This window comes from Stigmatopora argus, chromosome 1 (assembly GCF_051989625.1).
Source record: "Stigmatopora argus isolate UIUO_Sarg chromosome 1, RoL_Sarg_1.0, whole genome shotgun sequence".
Classification (NCBI taxonomy): domain Eukaryota; kingdom Metazoa; phylum Chordata; class Actinopteri; order Syngnathiformes; family Syngnathidae; genus Stigmatopora; species Stigmatopora argus.
The window spans coordinates 25,058,491-25,075,962 of record NC_135387.1 but is presented as its reverse complement, the minus strand read 5'-3'; the positions used below and the strand labels follow the sequence as shown (position 1 = coordinate 25,075,962).

Below are 17,472 nucleotides of genomic sequence, written 5' to 3'. Positions count from 1 at the left end.
GTAATAATTTTTATAAACTTAGTTTCTTTCATACATGGTCTTATTTTTAAAGGCTAATTTAACATTCAGATTTCAATATAGGTAGTGAGGTTAGGAAATTCAATCATTTATTTCCGAACTGCTTATCCTCACAAGGGTCACTAAGTGTCACCAGGCAAATTGGTCTTCAGCCAATCGGAGTGCACCTTAGGAAATTTAAATTTAAAAATCAAATCTAGATAGTTATTGTTCCACTCTATAAAGCATAATAATGATCTTCTCATTGACATTCTGCCATTCCCTAAAAATAATTAATGCTTTTATTCTACTGTATTTAAAAAAATATTTGTTGTTGTTGTAATTGTTATTTAATCTTTTAATTTGTTCCAGTGGGTACATTTTCAAGATTTGCAGTTCATTTAATTCCTAGCGGAATGAAACAATTCCAACTATTTGTTGATGAAAAATACTATTTATATAGAGATATATATTAAACACGAACTTAAAAGTGGGGGAGTCATCTCCTGCTTTAGTCATCTTAGTCGTCGTCATGACGCTAACCACGAATGACTTGCCTGCTTTCAGAATAATTCCTCCTTATTTTACTTTTGCATGGCTCTGAGTGAGTTACTTTATGTCAAGCTGATGCTAGCTAACATGGACACCACGAGGACACTGAAAAGTCGCTATCTAATCTGTGTTGAAGGATAGCGGGGTCTGTTTCCTGTCAAGGCAACTATACTATAACCATCAAGAGACTTGAGTAGCTGAAAAACAAAACCCAAGGAGGCCAAAGTGTTGGGATACGTGATAACAAGGGAATGTTTTTCATTTTATTTAGAGTTTATAGTTGTTCCAGTAATCTTCATCCCTTTGCAAGAATTCCCACTCGGGGATAATGATCATTCAAATATTGTAGTACTGGAATAAGGAAAAATCCATATTCATGCAGTAAAAAAAACACTAGATGGGGAAAAAGCAAGTAGGGAAACTGTTGCAGTCAGTGATATTTTATTAGCGTACGTGAAGAGAGAAAAAACGCAATCACCTTGTTGAACTCAACTCAAGAGAGAAAAAGCAAGATTTCTTGAAAATACCGACAAAATAAATGAGGTGCAAACAGGCAGCTACCGAGTCAAGGCCTGTGACTGAATTGTAAGAAATGACTTTAAAAAAACAAGGCTAGAGTGGGTGAAATAAAAGAAATCATGGACTGCAGATGATAGGAGAAAATGAATGCTCAGTGATGAGTCATGTATCCACATTATCATGATTCTAGAGTTTTTGGTTTGGTGTCCTTTCAATGAGATTCATGAAGATGCAGGAAGCATGCAAATTTCCCACATTCACTGGTCATATGGGGCTGCATAGCAGGAAAGTACACGGAGGAAATGGCAGTCATCACAGCTTCAATATATGGATATAGAGTTTTTTTGACACTCTTATTACTCCATAGATTTAACCAGTGGTGTGCCATCAGGGCCTTCAATGCCTTCTCTGCTGGCCTAAGAAATATCTGAATCATATATTATATTTTGTCCATCAATACTTATTGAATAATTCCAAATTGTCTGTTAGCTTCCTTTCATTGCTTTCCCCCCTGGTTGCACTAAATCCAGATGAGTGTTTTCATATTGAAGCATTTGACCAATCACATTTCAGCCATTATTTGTTGCCAGGGTCAGAAATCTGCCTCAAGGCCTTCACAATCAGTTCTGCAGGCTCTGCTGCATTAAACAAGCGTCAATAAGACTGTTGCTTTAACCAATCAGATTTCGAGTTGGCAACACCACAATGCCTTGTCGCATGCGTAGGGATACGTCATTGCTTACACCAACTATGATTGGCTAGTGATAGAGTGGACTAGCCAGAGCTACCAAACTGCATCTGGAGCGAGCTGCACAAGCAAATATATTGTTGTGTTGTTTTAAAGCCATTTTCAAGACAGACTTTTCAAGAAAAAAAAGCTAAGCATTAAGAAAGTTCGGACAACTACAAAGCAAGCAAATCTTTCACAACCGGGAAGGAACATTTTCAGCACTAAATCGAATAAAAACGTATGCCAGAAATCCGACAGGACAGGCTCGACTTTCAGCATTTGCTTCGACGGCGATAGAAAAGAAGGAAGACAGAAAGGTGGATGGATATTGTGTACAGTTAAAAATGATTTTTGGTGAGTAAAATATGGCTTTATTCCTAAATAATATTTCAATTGTATGAGGTTATTACTGATGATTTTTCTTATGTGTCGCAGCTGTAGCTGCAGTAGAGGTTTTATAGCCATAAAATAGTTTTTGAGGGTTGGATTGATTCGCTGAAGGCGTCGCTAGAAAATGCACGGACCACCGCTGGATTTAACGGGTGTTCAGCAATGACATCCTGTATCCTCTTAAAGATGATGATGTATCTTGCCAAGGAGTCAAAGCATTGAAAACATTTCTTCGAGAAAGACTGAACATGGGCTCTATTTTCATGACTGACACAATTACAGATTAGAAATCGACTGATGTGTTTTTTTGTAGGATTAATACCGATTATTTAGTAGTAGTTAGAGGAGGCTGATAACCGATATTATCAGCCGATATTCATTTGCAGTGTAAACTTTGGTGTAAAAAAAGTAATGCAAGCCCTGAACTTCATATAACTTTATTAAATCACATGTCGATTATGATAGGCGTGGCTGTGAATTGAGCATGAAACATCAGGCAGGAGAGAGAGGAGAAGCGTGCCTGCTTCTTAGCCAAAATAACACAATCTTAAATTGATTTCTTCATATTGGCCGGTCGAATTAAAAAGGGAAGATACCAATATTCGTCAAATTGCCAAATATCGGGGCCGATTATCAATTTATGCGAGATGGTAAGGTTTTAATACTGCGAGAAGAGGTGTTTCAAACCAGGTCTTGGCAATTCTGCGCACATGCAAAGGCAAGAACTTTTGAAATAAAATATTTTGTGCCGCTCTGGTCGTGAAACCTTCAACATCAATGACAGTAGCTCAGTGATTGAAAATGTCAAAATAGTAAGTCGTTTCATCAGCGGTGTTAGATTCTGGGTTCTGGCTTTGCACATAATTTGTCCCTGGCCCTTTGCATTTGTTTCTGTGGCCAAGGTGACAGTCAACGTTCAGTTTGAGCTGGTGCACTATCAGTTGGGGCACAGGGTCTAAGTCAAGGGTGTCAGACTCGTGTTGGTTCGCGGGCCGCGTTAACGTCAACTCAATTTCATGTGGGCCAGACCATTTTAGATATAATATTTAGATTTTTTTTTTTTTTTATAAATGGATTAAGAGAACTGGATTAAAAGCCCCGAATATTCAGTTTTTATAGGTCTAAAAAAAGGTTTATTTGAGCTTTTTTTTCTTAGTAAGGGAAAATCTCTTTTAATGATTATGTGCCATATTAAAGTGGAAAACAGAAAATATTTTTATATATTTTTAGATTTAAAAAAATGATTTTTGAACTAAAAACACAGAAAAAAATGGATTTAAAAAATTGCAATTATTTACTTAAAAGGGGGAAAATCAGGAAATATAATATAAATCTATAATCTTCATTTTAATTTGATACTAAAACAGAAAGTCGGCACTCAAGATTTACTTTCCCGGGCCGCACAATGCGCCGGGCCAGATTTGGCCCCCTGCCACCACTTTGACACCTGTGGTCTAAATCAATGCCTGCCTTCAGATATGGGTCACATATGAACAAAGAAATTAGAATAGACCTGACTGTCATGTTATGGTCCCTGTCCGTACCTACCCGTTGCATGCCCTGTGAATCGTGGCAAAATGACTTGACCAACAAGGACATCTTGCAGACATTACAGCAGGCATTGATCGATTTGTCTTCCCACATTTGGGTTCGCCCTGCCATTGATTATCTTTTGCGTGTCACCGTGACAAGCCATGTTATAAAGGACATTTTTCTCTGGTAAAGGATAGTTGTGATAAGAAAAGAGAGGAGGGTAGTCCATTACACGCCTGCATTAGTGACATTAAGGGACAATACCACATCTCTCTGACAGAATATGTCGGCAAAAAAGTCACCCCCCATTGTGTCCAGTTATTAAAATGGGTACTGTGCTGAAATATTGTTTAAAAAATCTAAATTATTACTTTCGCGCATAAATTTAAGAGTGTGGACATTTATGTCTGAGATTAACCAGAACTTCTACGGGGTCTTTTTACACAATTATATATGCTTATACTGAAAGGGATGGTAAACTTGAAGTAAAAATTCATATATTGTTGGATTGGGCTAAAGTAGAGACGCTTTTTAACAACCCTGACAAATTTGAATGAATGAAACAAACAAGGAGAATTTTCAACTAGGCTTTAAAAAGGGAGAAAACAGCACGCTTGTGAGTGCTTGGATTCGATGAGCGTGTGGATCGAACCCTCGACCCCAGAACTGTCGCCATGTAATTTTACAAAAACTAAAAGCAAATTATTGATATATTGCATGCGTCCCTAGAACAACACCATTAACACTAACCATTAATTGAATCAAGAAGAGTTTGACATATATACTAATTGTACTAACCTCACCTGGAAAAATATGTACATGTTAATAGTGTCGAAGGACGCACTGTGTTGCCTTTGTCTAGCAGCAGCTTTTGTACGTGATCGGCTTGTTCAAAACCCCATTGAACTTTTGCTTGTTAGATGGTGGTTCGAGGTCACAAGGGGTGCATGACTAGCTCACAGAGAAGTATTTAAAACCTTGTGACAGACACGGTCAGGTTGTAAGGTCATAGAAAATGAAACCATAGCAAAATATTGACAGTATTTTATAATATTACAACAAATTAGAGGCCGGTGGTTGCGTTATTTGTGTGATGATATTATAATTTTCGCCGAATAAACAGGATTTCTAACAAAGGGGGATTAGACGCATGCAAATAAAAAACCTCGTCATGTGAGGTGCCCCAAAAAGTATTTCAATTGGGAAAGTAAGGAAAGATAGATTTGTTCTACAGAATTATAGCGATGGCTTCAGCTTGAGCTAAAGGGAATAAAATAATTATTACATGAAATAAGAGCAGTGATGGTTTTTGAATGGTTGGCCTTTGAAGCCCATTTACCCCTTTCCTGTGGTTAATTCCAAAATACGGAAACAAAGTACTTGACTTAACTTAAATCACATACTTTTGTTTTCATGTAATGTTGTGCATGTTTTTTTAAATCGCTTTAGAAGTTAAAAATGAAAAAGTTCCACCTTTCTAACAACATTTAGCATGTACGGCTGTGTCAACATTATGCAGGAAAAAGGCATTCACATTTTAATCCCAATATTGTGTACATGAAAACAAATTCTTCCTTTGGCATTCATGAGTTTCAGCAGAAAAAAAATAAATCAAAGTCAAGTCTGAATATGTTTAAAAAAAAGTCCTAGCCTTAAGACAGGATTGCTGTCACAAGTGATACATTGTCGCAGAGCTTCACTTATTGCCTCAGAAAATCAGAAGGAAATAACTTGAAAGCCAAAGAATTGCTCCTTTACCCAAATGATAGCTTTTCAAATGTTCTGATTGTGCCCACACATAATGCATCTTTCTGCACGCTGGGGTGGATCTTAACAACGACTTTAACGTTTGCATTTGAAAACACACATGGGTGTCAAAATAATGTCAAATCTTGAGTCTGGCCAGCAGATTGCAGTTGAAAGTGAAACAAAAATGATGTTGTAACTTTGCAGTTAACTGTTGAAGCATTTACAATGCACTCTTGTCACATTTGATAAATGAAGATAATTAGATTTTTTCACGCGTTTGTCTGTCTCTTTGTGTTGAATTCCTTTGCTAAAAGGTTGCAAAGTACAAGTGGGTGCGCGGGCTAATTCGTAAATTTGAGGAAATAATTGAACAATTGTCATAACTTTATTCATACGGGATGAATAAAGTTATCCAATCCAATCCAATCCATCAACTCTGGTCCTCAAGAGCAACTATCCAATCTGTTTTTCATATTTTCCTCTCCTCCAACACACCTGAATCAAATAATCCGGCTCATGATAAGTCGTCTGGACACCTTGTTGATGAGTTGATCACTTGATTCAGTTGTTGATGATGACCCTTGAGATAAATGTTTACTGTGTACAACTACAAACAATGAATGAAACACAACTTGTCATGTTTTGTTATAATTCTTGAACATTTCAATTTATGAAAAGCATAGCAAAGACAAAACTCCTTGTTAGCGTGAATGGTTACATTAAAATATTAATTATGAGAAGGGAAGAGAGCATCATAAAAGACAACACACATCCCGTCTTCCACCACTTCAAACTGCTGCCCTCTGGAAGGCGCTACAGAGCCATAACAACCAAGACAAACAGACTCAAGGACAGTTTCTTTCCAAGAGCTGTCACGATACTCAACTCGAGATCTGCACCTAGAACTAGATTGGATAACTTTATTCATCCCGTATTCGGGAAATTTCATTGTGACAGTAGCAAGAAAAGGCATAGTTACAAGTTAGACAGTACAGTCGCAAAGGCCACAGAACAACAAAGCAAAAAACAGAAATTACAAAGCAAATCAAAGTAAATGGGATCATTAAGAATCACCAAATCAAATCATTAAGACAGAGAAGCAGCAAAAAACACAAAACGAGCAAGAGTGGACGGAGCTACCGGTAGCAAAAACGGATACAGACTCAAAAGACGTAAAGTTGGACAAAAACTGGAACCACACACAGGAAGTCTTCCACAAGATGGGGAACTTCTGCAGACTGTGACCGAGGTAGAGAATATGCAGAGTCACTCTTCCAAGCTTATCCGCACAGTTCCTCAGTAGTCTGGAGCTGAAGACAACAGTAGCAGAGTGGAGCCCCTCGACTCCGTTGCTGGTAAGCGCCGACAGCTCTTCCATCTTATCCCATAATGGAACTGTTGGTCAGAAGCGTTGCCTCTTCTGCCGGCACTTTTGTCCAGCTCCGAATCTCCGGCGGCACCGAGGTATTGCTCCTTCTGCTGCGTATTGTAACAGCTAGTCCCATGTGTGTGACAGCGTAGGCATGGCTGAATGGTTCCAAAAAAGAAGTAGCCGAAAGAAGCCAGGCTAACAGAACAAGGAAAGTTGTAAAAATATTAAAGTAAAAAGTATAAAGTACAAAGTAAAGTAAAAAGGAATGTAATAAGAAATATGAAAACGTAATAAAAAAAGATAGAAGGGCTGTAAAACACGAAAAACCTAAGTGTACAGAGCTACTGCCACTGGCTCCCGCGTTATGTATTACTATTTATTGATTATTTATTCATCATTATGCGTTCGTTTGTTTGTTATTGAGTCCATAGACTCAGCGAGTGGTGCACTTTCAACAACTTGGCTCTGAACTTCTTCAAAACCATGGAACTCATCCTGGATCCGCTCTGCTGATCTCACTTGGATTACTCATTTATTTATTATTGAATATTTATTTGTCTGTTTGTTTGTTGTTGTCATTTGCGCACTACGTGATGAAAGCTTTCAATCTCATTATACTTGTATAATGACAATAAAAGTATTCAATTGAATTGAATTCAATTTATCTAGTATGAATGTATTTTTTGGGCCACGTGGGAGTTCTTTACTCCTCTCATTCCACTTTAGCTTAAAATACAGATCCATTTCAATTATGAATGCTAGGCGCATAACCTAACAGCAGCAAATCGTATGATTGAAAGTGTTTTGGGCATTGTCAGCATAATATTGAGGATGAGGTGAGAAGAGTTGCTGAGGAATGTTGACAAGCAGGCAACATTAGAAGGAACCTTTGGGCCGACTCGGCAGGAATTGCAAAAAGGGCTAACCGTGATGCCTGCTGAGAGAATTGAGTTCCTTTTTTTCTTCTTCTGGTCCTGCGAGGGGTCTTTTGATCATCTGGTTCCTCATTACCCCTATTGTTGTGTGCAGCGTGTCACCATTGTAGTCTGGAGGGTTTAAACAAAAAACACTTCTCTGGAAACTCAAATCACGGGAATTGTCATCCCAGAAGGGGAAGCAAATTACGTCACCTGCGTAAAAAATTTAAAATGATTGGCGAACAAAATACAGAAACATCCACTAGTGTAAATTGTAGCTGTCCTAGGAAATCGAATATCAATATGAGAATACTTTTGTTTAGTGCTAACATATTGTGGGCCTTTGTCTTATGTATCTGGAACGTACTGTAGGTAAACAAGATCATTATCATTCACATCATTATAGCGGAAAGATGAGTTCTGCTCATGCTGTCGGCACTAAGATCTTGATACCAATGTATTATTTAATGCTCTTCCAAGTGAAAGTCAAGGTTACTAATCGCCTTGAATAAAGAACAGAACTCTTCTTGTGCCTATCACTATTTCCAGCCATTATTAATTGGACACACTCAAAAATTACTTCTAGAAATCACAGTTGTAAAATTTAAAAAGCACCCCTTTTCATTCCCAAAGGAAAAAGATGATGCTAACACCTTTGTTCATTCCAGAAAAGTCAATTTTTATGAGGATTTACTTTTTAGGCATGCTCTTTTTGTCCCTCTCTTTTGTTCTCTATTTTTATACATACAAATACATTGAAATATAGTCAAAATGCATTCAAGTCCAACTTTTGTCACATGCAGCATTAAAAAAAAAACGTACACAAAAGAGTACTGTGAAGCACAGAGGCAGTAATGAATAAAAAACACAAATCCAGTGGTGAGAAAAAACAAAACAGCTGGTCTTGTCAAAGCTCTAATATGCCTTACTGCATCATGGCTTCCATGCTTCACAATCCGGTCAGTAAATCCTTCTTACCTCCTTGTTATTTTGTTTGTTATTGTTCGTGGTGATCGTGTCCAAGTTAAAGCAAATGATTTTTCCCATTACTGTCTTTTGTATTCTGTTCAGAGAACCCTGACTCGGTTGTAATTGGTCGTGACCGGACATTTGGTCCCCGGACGTTTGGTCCCCGGATGTTTGGTCGCCGGGTTCGCTCGCTGTCAAATTATGACAGAGACTTTACTGTTGATATTTTGATATTAGATATTTAGATATTAAACTCACACTCTCTCTCTCACATGATTATAATTTTGAGAGCTGGTTTCAACAGTAACAACCCGGCGACCAAATGTCCGTTCTACCAAACGTCCGTTCTACCAAACATCCGGTCGACCAAACGTCCGGTCGACCAAACGTCCGGTCAACCAAACGTCCGGGAACCAAACGCCCGGGGACTAAACGTCTTTCGACGAAACGTCCGAGTACCGTAGTTGGTTAACACTGCAACCATTATTGGTTTTACATTTCAATATTGACAGCATTTTTGGCTACACCCATGGGTTCTTGACTCATTGCCTGCCGTTGACAAGGATAGACATCAATTTCTTTTAAACTTTAGGGACTGGCTGTGAATGGTCATCTTTAAGTGCCATTGGCGGTGTTCAACGCCCAACCCATTTTGAACCTGGAGAGTTTGGCAGAGGTTATTCGATGTTGGCCTCCACCAGTCAAAAGAGAGAGAGAACGTTTTTTTGAACAATTGTATGTACCTGTACCAAAATATGCCATCTAAAAAAGCTGCATAGTAATTTAAAAAAATACCCACACCAGGAATAAAGATTGTGAAAAAATGGGAAAACATTTGAATTATTCAATGATAAACTCATCCCCTGATGATTAGTGGTTCAAAATAAAGAGCGATAAAGTGATTTGAAAAAGTATAACTGTATTATATACTATATAATACTTTTTATTCTGAAAAAGAGACATTTACACATTGACCCAGGTGAGCTAAATTGTGGCCGGAAGACCTAAATGTCAATCAGAAAGTAGGCATATGGAAAATGTATTTGATTTTCAGATTAAATGAGCACATCACTGTCTGCAACCATGATTTGTTTAAACAGAATATAATCTGACGCATTGCCTCTCTGATAGAATATTGGACAGGCTGTGGCTGTGTCTAGCTCCTCTGGTTTCTTGTTTCGTTTTGGGAGCCATCATTAACTTTCACTCTTCAGTGAATTTGTCTAATAAGAAATTTTAGGATATGAAAAGTGAAAAAAAACACATTATGCCATGTGGTGTTTGAATGATTAAAAACCTGCAAAAAAAACAAGATAAACTGCATGGTGGTACTATTGGATTGGATTGGATAACTTTATTCATCCCGAATACGGGAAGTTTCATTGTGGCAGTAGCAAGAGGGTGGTTAGACAGAACAACAAAGCAAAAGCACCAAGTACAAAGCAAATCAAAGTAAATAGGATCATTGAGAATCACCAAATCAAATCATTAAGACAGAAAAGCAGCAAAAACACAAAACGAGCAAGAGTGGACGGAGCTACCGCCACCGGCTGCCACTTGACCAGCGCCATTTTGGTTGCGGTAGCAAAAACGGATACAGACTCAAGAAAAAGACGTTGTAAAGTTGGATAAAACTGGAACCACACACAGGAAGTCTTCCACAAGATGGGGAACCTCTGCAGACTGTGACCGAGGTAGAGAATATGCAGAGTCACTCTTCCAAGCTTATCCGAACAGTTCCTCAGGAGTCTGGAGCTGAAGACAACAGTAGCAGAGTAGAGCCCCTTGACTCCGTTCCTGGTAAGCACCGACAGTTCCTTCATCTTATCCCATGATGGAATGGTTGGTCAGAAGCGTTGCCTCTTCTCCCGGCACATTTGTCCAGCTCCGAATCTCCGGCGGCACCGAGGTGTTGCTCCTTCTGCTGCGTATTGTAACAGCTAGTCCCATGTGTGTGACAGCATAGGCATGGCTGAATGGTTCCAAAAAAGAAGTAGCCGAAAGAAGCCAGGCTAACAGAACAAAGAAAGTTGTAAAAACATTAAAGTAAAAAGTATAAAGTACAAAGTAAAGTAAAAAGGAATGTATTAAGACATATTAAAATGTAATTTTAAAAAAAGATAGAAGGGCTGTAAAACACGAAAAACATAAGAGTGGACAGACCTACTGCCACGGGCTTCCACGTGACGGCGCCATCTGTGTCATGTTCTGCTGCTGGCTGCTTGTAATTTTCCATGACACGCCCCAGGTGTGTGGCAGTGGGCGGAGCACCCCGTATAACACCTGCGTCCCATCTCGTCAGGACGGCATTTAAAATCAGGCTAGCCAAGGGAAGGGTGTCGAAATATTGCCTTACTTGTTGCCATTGCCGGTGTGTCATCTTGTGCATTTTTTGTTCATATTAGTTGCTAGATGTGTTTGTCTTGGTTTTGATTTTGTGTTTTTCTGTAGGTATTAAGTGGTTTTTTTTTAGTTTTTGTTTCAGATCAAGTCATCTGAACTCATCTCTGCCAACAACCTCCCCTGTTATCATTAGTTTTATTTAACCATGTCTTTCCATAAATGGAAATTAGATGTAATGAAGGTTGTAATGCTTTTTGGTTTTCACAGAATGTAACCCTAACTTTCCTCATTAAGTGAGTTATAGGAGTACAGAACAAAGTTTCTCCTGCTCCCAAATATGTGAATTTCAATTACACAATAAAATTCAGATTCACCCACACAAATGAGTCGAATGGAAACTCACCTGTAACCCTTTTGTTTGTCATTAAATCTGAATATCAGTATTTCATAGCATAGACTGACCTCAATGTCAAAGTCTTATACCCAGTCCTTTATCCTCTTTGTATGCCGTACTCACACAAGTACGCACGCACACGCACACACACACATACACACAGTGTTCTCTTAGCTCCAAGGAATTTTAAACCTCCCAATGTCCTGACACTATTGCATTTTTCATTGGTATTTTAAGCAAAGAGTTATGCGGTCTTAAAAGAGCGCTGGCATTAATTCCTCCGAGGTAGATGGATTCAACTTCTCCCTGGAAAGCGGCTTAACATGAAGTTCTCCCCCACCCCAAATGATTGAACTACTCTTTTCTCACATTTGACTGGCCCGTAGAACAATAGAATGACACTATTCAATGTTCTATGAATTGTAGAGAGACTAGCATTGTTGTGCAAAGACTTGAACAAATTTGTGGATTTTGGTCTTCCAGATGTTACACAGAAGACATGCATGTCTACACCTAAATTGACCCTTGAGACCCTACCAGAATAAATTGATGCTTAATGTTGTTTTTCATTTTCTCCATGTTTTTTTTCTATTTATTGTATTTAAAAAAACAATCTATCAAATCACTAGATTGACTTGTGAGACCCTACCAGAATAAATTGATGCTTGATGTTGTTTTTCTATTTCCCCATGTTTTTTTTCTATTTATTGTATTTAAAAAAACAATCTATCAAATCACTATTTTTTTTGCCCACAACTAGGTATTTAATGTTGATAAAAACACTCATTACAGTGCCAAGTGTTGCATTGATATATATTAAGTCAAGCCCCACTTTGTAGAAAATAATGATCCAACATGCAATGCCTTTATGAATCTAAAGGCTAGATGCTAACATGAATATGAACAACTTTTGTAAATAAATTCCATCAATTTTGGAGCTGTGAAAAGATTCGAAGAAAAAAAATTACAAGTGCTGGCCTTTTGCAAATTGTATTGACGTGTAGTAAAAGCGGTAAAGTTTGCCACCGTCTTCATTGTATCACTATTCCCCCTGTTCCTTCTTTCTCTGAGCCCCCACATAAAACCTGTTTCTGTCCTGCTGCATTCTCTCAATAATTAAAGCAATATAACGACGGGACTCTAGGAAACTCCCATGTGGCACATTAAAATGGGTCGTCCCTGTAAAGACATTCAGATTTACACATTTTCATGTCTAAGAAGCTGAACAGGACAGGTTAAGAAAAAAAAAAGTTTTGCCTGACTTGTGGCATGATTTGTTGAAATAACATTTTTTTTCATAGAACCCAACTGCAGTTACACTATTTTTTTTTGCGTTGAAGTTTGTGTTGCTTTGCTTTTAAAACATGTAACTGGCATGTGTAACCATCCAATTTACTGTAAATCTAGTAAAGTTGGGTAAAAAATATTTTCTAAAACTTGTTTCACTGCAGAGTATCTGCAGTCAGACCCAGTGCGTCCATGGAAAGGTCAACAATGTTGCTGTCTAAGGTTGTGGGTTCCACTGCAGTGCATACACACATCTGAAACAGTTGTTAAGATTAGAAATCAAATGAATATTTAAAAAAAATAGCTTCATCAACCACACAGTATACTACAATATATTAATTCATTAAAAAAATAATGAATAAGCACAATTTGTATATTAAATCAATCCATACATAGTCTGTGCCATTTTTTTTCAGTGTCGTGGAATGTAACCATTGTTTTGTGTTGTGATACAACAATGAATTGAAGTGTTGGGGAAAACATTTTCACCTTAGTTTTTTTTTAGCACGACCACTCGTGTTTATTCCATATGGAATAAATTCATTCTTTCTTTTCTGTCTGTATCAAGTTGCTTCCTTGTGGTCCAGGGGGACATTTGACTAGATAGGACTACTTTTTCCCCTTATCACTCGACCGTCAACTGGAGAATTGCACAACATGACTGCTGTGAATGTATTGGACACAACTTAGATGCTGCTTGTCCTTGAAGATATTTTTCTATTTGAGGAATGGCCATGATGATTGCCTTTCTAGATCGAGTCTTAGTTCTGTCAAAAGATCAATGACATAATTTTAACGATTTTTTTGTTCATTGAGTGCAAAAAGATGTAAGTTTTCCGTTTTATTTCACCTCATCATTCATTAATATACAAACGGGGGTCATCAAACCATTTGAGTTATTGTAGAAATCAATTCATGGAACATTATTCTTTATGATTATTATTTTTTCCAAATCATTCGGCTATGGGGAAGAGAGTCATCTGACAACACAGGTCAACGACCACCATAGACAACTTAACATCGTCTGACTCTGGAATATGTTGGCAGTTCCCTCATGCCTTGCGTGATTCGACTCCTTCAAATCAATTTCCTTTTCCATCAAGTCAAGTACAACCAGTGCGCCCGTTCATTTTAAGGCGATGAGAAGTTGACGGGTGAGTGGCAGCAATGGAGAGGGCTATTATTACACTAACACCAGTGCAAAGCGCCCTCTTTAAAAAAAGAGGCTGATAGTCGCCTCCGTACAAACCCATGTGCGGTCGTTTGGTCGCCGGTCTTTTGGTCGCCGGTCTTTTGGTCGCCGTCTTTTGGTCGCCGGTCTTTTGGCCGCGGTCTTTTGGTCGCCCGGACCCAAACAACGGGCGACCAAAAGACCGGCGACAAAACAAGATAAAACAACACGGTCTACGCATCAATAAAAGCCGACAATGGCCCTGAGCAGTTTCACTGAGCGGACGTGTGAGTGTATAAGAAAGAGTTTGTATGTACATGCATTGTCCCTTTTAAGAAGGTACGTCAGTCAGGGTCTTAACAAGTTCTCCAACAAAACACAATAAAAGTACGGGAAATTTGGAGCTTTTCTTTAGCCTAATAAATAATAGGCCGTTAAGTATGACTAAATAATAATTTGCAGTTTGTATTCAGGGAATTTGAGCAACGATTTAAATGGTAATTATCAATAACCTTCCGGGCGACCAAAAGACCGGCGACCAAAAGACCGCCGACCAAACGACCGAGTACCGTACAAACCTACACAGGATCTAACTTCAGATGGTCACAAAAAGAGATGCCAGTGATTTTCCTCATTCATTCATTTCTCGACTGTACAAAAAGAGGCATCTACTTGAGAGTAGGAATTTATTTCATAAGGTGGGCCGGTAATTGATTTTGCCGTGGCATTTCTTTGAGTCGCAGACCCTGCTTGAGCGATTACAGACCATTTTTTTAAAGCATTGAAGTGAAATAATGTGCTGCACCATCCCAATTTGAAAATGTCTTTTAAAGGAATTTCTCCATGCGCAACACACTGATTCTGGCCAGTTTGGAGATCCAGCGATTGCCATGGGTGTTACTGTGGGATGACGTCTGAATAAAGCCATTCTTTCGTAGGAGGGACATGGCCCCCGTCTGTGGTGAGCTGACATCCAGTATAAGCCGATCGAAGCCCCGCTCTTTGCAGAAGTCCAATGCTCTTTGGGTCAGTTGGTAGCCCAGCTTCCTACGACGCCACGGGAAAGCCACCGCCAAGTGGGACATCTCGCCGCTATCTCCGCTTCCGTCGGGCGACGATCCTGTCCCCAAACCGCCGTTCAAGTTGCCGTGGTGCTCGTCTTCCACCCTCATTTGCGCCCTCACCGTCACCATGCCGACCACCCTGGACGTCTCGCTGTCTCCTGCCTCCGCCACCCAGAAGCCATGATTCGGGTTGGCGAGGTAGTTAGCTTGGATGTCAGCCATGTCTGTGGTGAGCCTCCTCAGCATGTAGCCCTCATAGATCTCGTGGCAGCAAAAGTAGATAAGCCCTGCCCAGGCTGCGCCGAAAAGTAGCCCCTGAAAGTACGAACTGCCTCCCAACACGTAGCCAGCCATGGAGATGCTCAGCGCCACCCCCACGTGGTCCGAGTGGCTCATTGACCTGAAGAAGGCCGGGTATATGTTCTCGCGGATGCTGTCAAAAAAGAGCTGTGTGACCATAGCTTGATCGGAGGGCCGGTATTCCCTGATGGCGAGCTGGACTGGAAAAGTAGGAGGCAAAACTTAGTGGGTCAGCTTTTAAGATCGAAAAACCTTCCTCATGAGTTGTCGGACATGCATACCTCTCAACTTATATGCCTTTACCATATTTTATACGTTGTTTTGTTCATTTCAAATTGTGTTCACCGTATAACAATTTTTGGAGGGGATTTTTTTGAAATACGTTTTTTTGTCAAATTTATGTCATTTTATCCATTTCAGCCTCGTCATTGTCGACTGCATATATAGTCATGCTTTAAGCATGATATGCATACGGGCATTCCCCTTTCACACGTCCGCCTTTTCACGATATAAATATAGCACGTCAGCAATCAATGTGCCCAAAAATTTGATTAAAAAATTACAATTATTGATTTAAAAGGGGGAAAATCAGGAAATGTAATATACATCTATACTTTTCATTTTAATTTGATCCTAAAACAGAAAGTCGGCACTCATGATTTACTTTCCCGGGCCACACAAAATGATGCGGCGGGGCAGATTTGGCCCCCGGGCTGCCACTTTGACACATGTGGTTTAAGTTAACGCCTTGTGGCTTGATTTTTCACAATATAAATATAGCGTGTTAGCAAGCAATTGATTAAAAAATTACAATTATTGATTTAAAAGGGGGAAAATCAGGACATTTAATATACATCTATACTTTTCATTTTAATTTGATCCTAAAACAGAAAGTCGGCACTCATGATTTACTTTCCCGGCCCACACAAAATGATGCAGTGGGCCAGATTTGGCCCCCGGGCCGCCACTTTGACACATGTGGTTTAAGTTAACACCTTGTGGCTTGATTTTTCACGATATAAATATAGCGCGTCAGCAAGCAATTGATTAAAAAATTACAATTATTGATTTAAAAGGGGGAAAATCAGGACATTTAATATACATCTATACTTTTCATTTTAATTTGATCCTAAAACAGAAAGTCAGCACTCATGATTTACTTTCCCGGGCCACACAAAATGACCCAAGCTGTCAGCGTCATACAGCGACATCTACAGAATCTTGAATTTAGTGCATACTGATTGGGCACCCTGTCCACTTTGGAGAAAATTTTATGTGAGTAAATATCTGCCAATGTACGTTTTTTTAATCACTTAATAGGGGAATTACAATCATTAATAAGGGGAGCAATTGATAGGTAAGCTGCCAAAATAACTGTTGTTCTATCAAAGCCATTTCTATTCTAGATAGTTTGGAAGAGGAAATACTCGAACACTTGAGAAAAAAGAATAGAATAAAGAATAACAAGACGACTAATGCCTAACAAAATTGTGTCATGCCGTGTCTAAGCAAATAAAGAAAATAAAAAAAGATTATTCAAAACTTACTGTTGTTTTTTTGGGCCATGATGACGGCTTTTCTTCTACAATTTCCGTGGACTATGAACTTTTTGACGCTGTGCTTGGCCCACAGACTTAAGCTATCGCTAATCAGCGAATCACAGAGGGGATGTAAGTTATTTGGAACAAATCCCTCTTACACCTCCCTCCAAACACAAAACACACATTGCGATCATCAAATGAAGCCGTCGCCTGAGTGGACACGCTTCAAATCAAATAAATCAGTGTTGTTTAGAAGAACGGAAGTCTTTCCAAACGTAATTACTATCTCAGCTGACAAACTCTGCAGACGAGGAGGATGAACACCAAACCTTATTAAAGCAAAGCCTAATTTGAATTGGGTTTGTCTGTGCGTCACCCCATGAATTAACGTTTGTTGCGGTCGCGTCCTCCCCCGTGATTTCTTTAACACACCTTAGTGAAAGTAAGGTTTATAAGGTAACGGACACATAGTGGCAGTGTCCGTGTTTTGCCCAGTAGTGCTTCTCCCTCATGTGTTCTAATTTGCTCTGCAGTAAAACGGCCTTTGGACCCGCTTAAAGCAGCAGAGTCCTTCATGAATGCGGAAGTGCCAGGGGGGGGGGGGTCAAGCCTGTCTCAAAGTCTCTTGAGCCATCTTTTAATGA

At 39.1% G+C, this 17,472-nt stretch overlaps 1 protein-coding gene and 1 long non-coding RNA gene across 2 annotated transcripts; both read right to left on the bottom strand.

Annotated features, from left to right (window-relative positions):
• Nucleotides 1-10,062: 10,062 nt before the first annotated feature.
• On the bottom strand, nucleotides 10,063-10,939 carry LOC144082213 (uncharacterized). The gene is made up of 2 exons (XR_013303193.1): nucleotides 10,892-10,939; nucleotides 10,063-10,740 (listed from the first exon to the last, which is right to left on the bottom strand). It is a non-coding gene; the product is annotated as an uncharacterized LOC144082213 (long non-coding RNA).
• Nucleotides 10,940-13,580: 2,641 nt separating this feature from the next.
• On the bottom strand, nucleotides 13,581-16,935 carry LOC144073352 (putative N-acetyltransferase family 8 member 5). The gene is made up of 2 exons (XM_077599108.1): nucleotides 16,835-16,935; nucleotides 13,581-15,487 (listed from the first exon to the last, which is right to left on the bottom strand). Exons 1-2 carry the CDS (start codon nucleotides 16,851-16,853, stop codon nucleotides 14,751-14,753), a joined length of 756 nt encoding a protein of 251 aa, XP_077455234.1. The 5' UTR covers nucleotides 16,854-16,935; the 3' UTR covers nucleotides 13,581-14,750.
• Nucleotides 16,936-17,472: the final 537 nt, after the last annotated feature.